General features: G+C 32.5%; 1 protein-coding gene across 1 annotated transcript in view; it reads right to left on the bottom strand.

Annotated features, from left to right (window-relative positions):
- Nucleotides 1-1,160: 1,160 nt before the first annotated feature.
- The window catches only part of LOC149543089 (Glutaredoxin family protein), a 51,348-nt gene continuing 45,588 nt past the window's right edge, over nt 1,161-6,920 (bottom strand). Inside the window, exons 3-4 of the mRNA XM_089797998.1 lie at nt 1,684-1,782; nt 1,161-1,522 (exon numbers count right to left, since the gene is read on the bottom strand). Of these exons, the coding sequence (XP_089654124.1) occupies nt 1,449-1,522; nt 1,684-1,782 (173 nt within the window). The 3' untranslated portion in view covers nt 1,161-1,448. The remainder of the gene's footprint in view (nt 1,523-1,683; nt 1,783-6,920) is intronic.

Raw genomic sequence — 6,920 nt, 5'->3', positions numbered from 1 at the left:
ACGGTGATTCATTGCGACAATCAAAGTTGCATCAAACTTTTTACTAATCCTATTTTTCACAATCAATCAAAGCATATCGAGACTCCATATCATTACATAGAGAGGTTGATAGAAATGTTATCACTGGTGAGCAAAATGTCAACATCTTCACCAAGCCTCTTGCAAAGTTGAAAATAGAATACTTCGGAGGTAAACTTGGCATGACAAGTTTGTTAATACATTTATAAATTAAAATTTCATAAATAAATTGAAAATTGGATTTGTGCATTTGTGTGTTATGAAAGGTGACAACCTTTCTTCATGTGTGTGAGGTCACTATTGTAAGGTGACGATCTTATCAATAGTTTTGACCTATCTCCATGATATGCTACATTAACCTGTAGCGCCAAATATGTTAGATATCTAGAAGCAAGTATTATCATGGTTTTTTAGGCCGGATTTTGCCAAACACCATGATAATCATCTCATCGTGATTTTTTGGGCCAAATTTTGTTGAACACCATGAAAACTAATTGTTATGGTTCTTTGGGCCACATTTTGCCAAACCACACCTAAGGTGGTGTTTAAACTTGTGTTAAAGTTTTAGAATTTGCTTCAAATTCCCTCTTTGCTAAAGGACTGTTGAGAAATTTAGCCTCATAATGAATTGAGAATTTCTATATAATATATTTATGTTGATGAAATCTAATATATATGACCCTATGTGTGTATTCCATATGTTCAAATCATATTATTAAATTGCAGCAGTTTGTCATGGTCGATTGGTCGATTGTCGATCAATTATCGACTCTTATCAAATAATGTGTATCGACTATTGTCATTACATAATATTATTGCATTGTCAACTGCCAACCGATTATCAGGTTAGTTATACTATTAACTATGCATCCTTGTGCAATTTCATTTGCAAATATTGTAATGTGACCACGCAGGGTCATGACCCTACGTGGCATGAACCACGTAGGGTAATAAAACGTATAGCAGACTGATCTTCAACTTAGACCATGAGTCACATGACCCTACGTGGTCACATTACTAAGATATTTATATTACTTCCAAGACTGCTGGGAAGCATCAATCAATACGGCAATGTGACTCACGGTCTAAGTTGAAGATCACTCTGCTAGACGTTTTATTACTTCTGCATTATATTTCCTCAGTAACAATTAAAGGATCTGCCATTATTGAAGTTCATAGTGTATCATCAGCATAATCAATAGGAAAGAAAGTCAAGGAAATCCATATCAGAATTCTCAAAAGCAAATTGAATAGTAATCTATCCTTAACAGTATTCTTGCCTACATAAGTAAATTCAGTCTCCTCCAATTCGATCTAAAATTTAACACAACTGAATTTTAGTTAAACAAACTTCCAGATAATATTCCAGGAATTCAGCCAAATTGTGATCAATCATTTTCAGCAGTTCGATTTTTAAAAATCTATGTTCTTTAACGTAGCTCCTCCTCATCTGTCTGGCCTAAAAGCTTGGCCAGTGTTCCACTTTGATATGCCTCCATAGTATCTGCAACATCGAAAAGTAAACGACAATATTTCATCTTTGTTGTTAAATTTCCAACTGCAAAATGACTTTATAATAAATTCAAGAATTTATTTGTTGACCAGAAACTTTGCCTCCGTCCAATGAAAAAACACTCAATAAAATAAGGAAAATAAGACAATTACCATCTGATCCACCAATGTGCTTGCCATCTATGAACACTTGTGGCACAGTACGTCGACCTACTAAATTGCTTAGAGCATTCTGAATTTCTCCTCCATCACCTATAGTATAAATGAACACGACCAAACTATAATGTCCAGGAAATTAAAAGTAGAGCTGTTTATCAGACACTGCCATTTCTAATAAAGGCTATACCATGAGACAATTTTCACACTTACCGTCCACTAATTGAGTTTCCAAGCAATCTATCTAACTAATTATGGATAAAAGAATGTCCTGAATACAATCAATGAAGTTGATATTTGCATTGTTTCATTACATATTTCAGCAGATATCACATGATGTTGCAAAATCGCTGTAGCTATCCTCCCCAAACTCAAGGAGGAAGGTCTTAGGATCACGATATAAATGGCTTAGTTTTTTATTAGTTGACTTTTATGAGAATTGTATCTATGGAAAATAAAATTGCCTTAGCTTCTACTCAAGTTCTGCTAGATTTGATAAAAAATTTCGTTAAATTCATACTAATGTATTTGGTCCTATGAACATGCCTTATTTCTTTAAACTTCTTACCATTGATTAGTTACTTCTACAAATAAAAACTTGGGTAGTTTGTTAGACAAATCAACTGTCTTCAACAAATTCAGAAATCAAACTCAGAAGATCAGAGTCCTTCTAATGATTAACAGAGAAGAGATTTTCTCTACAAAGTTTGAGCAATTTTGTAAGGACAATGGCATTTCTAAACAGAACACAACTCCAGAAGCCCCTCAACACGATATATTATAATATTTTCAAAAGAAAAGTGCAAAATCTTGATGGAGAAAGCTAAGTGTATGGCCGATGCTAGATTAGAAATTTTGTGCAGAAGCTGTGAGTGTAGCTTGCTTTTTGATTAATAGATTTACCACATCAGCAATCGTTGACAAAGTCCTTAAGGAGGGTTGGACAAGCAAGAAGCCCTCACTCCAATATCTTAGAAAGTTGATTGTAATGCATATGTGCATGTGACAAAGGAGAAGAGTTATAAGTTGAATTTCAATGTAGATAAATATATATTCATTGGTTAGTCAAGGGGGGAAACAGAACAAACATTGAAATCCAATTACAAAGAAGAAAGTTGGGTTGTGATGCATATGTGCATGTGCCAAAGGAGAAGAGGTCTAAGTTGAATTTCAATGTAGACAATTATAGCTTCATCAGTTTGTCATGGGGTGAAGGGCAACAAACTTTGGGATCCAATTATAAAGAAGATAGTTTACAATTAAAATGTGATTTTCAAAGAGAACACTACCGTCAAACTTACAGGTTTATAAAAACTTATGCGATTATTAATCATAGTTTGATATTTGTATTGGGTCTTAGTTTGGTATTAGTAGATTGATATCAGTATTGTATTATAGATCATTATTATATCATAGATTAATGTTGCTTTACAAATTAATACTAATATTAATATTATATTTAGATTATTTAGATTAATACTAATAATCTAAATTAACATTATAATTTAATATTATATTGTAGATTAATATTAATATTTATTGATTATATTATAGTTTCATATTAATGATCTATATTATAGATTAATAATTATATTATATTGATTAATTATGTATTTATAAGCCAAGTAATGTATTTTAAACCAATTATATTTGTACTGCAAAATATATTCGCATTGCACCCACATCAATTATGGCTCATGACAGACCACCCCTCCCAAAATTGTTTGCCCTCAAGCAATTATTATCATAGGTACCAATCATAATTTCCCTTATGATAACAAGCATTGTTACTCTAAATGGTTTTGGATCAATTAAGGCCATACATCTGAGAATATGAGATACATGTATGAATATATGAAGATAGGAAGCATACAAGTTATTGCATGAAAACATAGAGCATACAAGTAGAATATGCATAAATAGCTCCTCTTATTGACCACAATACATCCGATGACTCATCATGTTACAATTTAACTGTAGATATTTCTTGAGCTCTAGGATACAAAAGCATCATGGTTCCTTCAGAAAGCTCCATCTATTTGACATCTCTTTTTCTTTTGATTGATTGCTCTTAGAATCTGCTTCATCATACCTTGTTTTCTTGGTTGGGTTTCCTTCCTTGCTTGAGTGTTGCTTCTATTTTGTAATCTTTCTCCTTCCTTCCACATCTATGCTCTGGTTCCCATTTCTCTTTACATCTAAAACACCACTTTTTGCCCTCAGATTCTCTTCTATGGCAAACATGCCCTTGTCCCCAAGGTTCTTGGCATTTGAAGCATTAATTTATTTATTTAGATCATCTTTGAACATCAAAAACTTGTCGTGCCTATCTTTCTTATGGAAATTTTTGTATGTTCGTTTGCAACTTTAATATTTGTAGATGATATTTCTAAACTTAAGGCTATTTCAATAGCGTCATCTACAGCAGTTGGTTTCGAGGAAATCGTCAATCCCTTTATTGATCTTTTCAGCAAATCCACAAATAGATAACTTTTCCTCATCTAGCCATGTGACCCCTATAGAAATTTCTTGGAACCTACAAATGTATTCATCCACTGTCCCTCTATGCTTTTGCTGAGTTAATTCTTTGAAATCATTTTGGGGATGTTTATGGTCAAACTGTTTAATAAGATTATGTAAGAGTTCTTCATAAGAGGTTATGTTTCCGTACCCTTAGGTGCGGACACCATGGTGCCACCAATCATGGGCTGCATCTTCTAAGTGTAGGATGGCAAATTGAATTGCATCTTCTATCATGGGATTAAGGGTCAAGGAAGTGTCTAATTTTTACAACCATCCATGGGTTGTGATTTTGCCAGATCCTTCCCAATCTGGAATGGCGACCTTATTTGCCTTGTGTTTCAAGTCTTTAATAGGCTGTTCCCTTTTTCTCCTAGGAGCTTCTGATCTCTTTGCTTCACAATAATCTCTAAAAGATACACTTTTCCTTATTTGACGACTTAATTTTGAGTAAGCCTCTACTAATTCTTGTGTGCTGCTAGGGAGGTGATTGCTCCCCTCTTCCCCTATCACTGTATTTCTTCTTGGTAGGAAGGATGGGTTTTTTATTCTTGTGTGGATATCCTATTATTATTTTCTGAATGTTTTGTAATAACATCCCTTCCACTAGGATGTGATCTACAATCATTGATTGAAGCAATCACATTTTTCAAGGCTTCGATGAGGACTTGAGCTCTTTCATTTTGTTCCATTAGTGTCTTGGTTGTCATTTCCATGAATGGCTTCATCTCTTCACTGATTGGTTCACCCATTGTATTGTTTGATCTTGGGTTAGATTTTGTTATTAGTTTCCTCCTTTCACTTTCCAATGCCCTTTAAGACATTTGCTAATTAGCATTAACTATTTTCCACAAGGTGGTAGGAAAGATGCTCTAATACCACTGGTAATGTCCCCTACTCTGAGACTATCAATTTTCAGTGATTAACGTTTATTATTATGCACCTAAATTGAATTAATTTTAAGAAATGAAGAATATTTTATAATATATTTAATAGTTAACACATTTAAGCTCAATTCCTTAACGAAGATAGGAATTTCCATGTCACAAGGCGCTTGACACCAATCTACGAGTAGGTTTCGTCAAGGCATTCGGACTGCATTTTCGTACCATATCAGGATTTTCCACCAAGGCATTGGAAATACATGTCACTCCCATCTTGGAATTCAACTATCAAGTGAAGTTTTACTCTACCTATCCCAAATTGACATAAACCTATCCAATTAAAGGGCTATAGAAAATTATAAAGAAATAATCTATTATAACATTCTAATTCAACTATTATAAAACTGGTGTTAATGCTACTATATATATATATGTATGTATGTATGTATGTACATATACATACATATATATGTGTGTGTGTGTGTGTACATATATATACATATATATGTACATGTACATACATACACTCCATGAATCAATACTGCTTACAGAACATTATATACACACACACACACACACACACACACACACACATGTACATGTACATATATATATGTGTGTGTGTGTGTGTGTGTGTGTACATATATATACATATATATGTACATGTACGTGTGTGTATATATATATATATACATACAAATGTACATGTACATATATATGTATGTATGTATGTATACATATATATACATATATATGTACATGTACATATGTATGTATGTATGTATATATATGTATATATATATATATATATACATGTACATGTACATATATATGCATATATATATGTACACATACATATATATGTATATATATGTACACATACATACATACATACATATATATATATATATGCAGTATTGATTCATGGATAAACTTCAGATTACCAATGCTGCTTCCAGCAGTCAACTACAAATTATTTCCCTCTAATTATTTCCTTGTGTTCAATACAGAATATATTTATATTCTCCCACTCTTCCTAATCCCTATGGATTCTCGTCAATAGTTCCTTTTTATCAGTGTATGTATATCATATATCCCTCCTTGAGCGGTCAATGAAACATACAAATACAATTCAGTTTCCTTAGACATGTTGGTGATAAAGGGATGGCTTAGGGAATGTGGTAAGCAAAATAAAAATATAAAGATCCGATGATCCCCTTCTTCTATGTTCACTTTCCCCCATTTATATCCGCTTGTGCAAGGGTCACATCTTCCCCAAGTATAAGGGGCACAACTGTTCATCGTTGGCTGTCTGCATGGACAAGCTACCTAATGTGAGGGGTGTCAAGGGCTTGCTTAGACATTATCGTCGAACTTACGGATTTATAAAAACTCGTCCAATTATTAATCATAGTTTGATATTTGTATTAGGTCTTAGATTGATATTAGTAGATCGATATCATATTGATATTTACTATTATATTATAGATCATTATTATATCATAGATTAATTTTACTTTTTAAATTAATAGTAAATACTAATGTTGATATTATATTATAGATTAATATTAATGATCTATATTAACATTATAAATTAATATCATATTGTAGATTAATATTAATATATATTGATCAATATTATAGTTTCATATTAATCTATGTTAAACTAGGTTACCGAGACAAGGGGCCAAGGGGGTCGGGGAAATGGGATTTCGGAACGGATTTTTTTTTTCTTAGAGTAGGGGATGGCAATGGGAACAGCTTTATAAAAATAGGCAAAATTATATATATATAGGAAAATTTTAAATATTCATATAAAAACATGGATAA

Source organism: Cupressus sempervirens, chromosome 8, assembly GCF_028749045.1.
Source record: "Cupressus sempervirens isolate cs-2001-9-10 chromosome 8, ASM2874904v1, whole genome shotgun sequence".
Taxonomy (NCBI): domain Eukaryota; kingdom Viridiplantae; phylum Streptophyta; class Pinopsida; order Cupressales; family Cupressaceae; genus Cupressus; species Cupressus sempervirens.
Note: the sequence above shows the minus strand (reverse complement) of the source record. Positions and strands in the feature narration are given on the sequence as shown.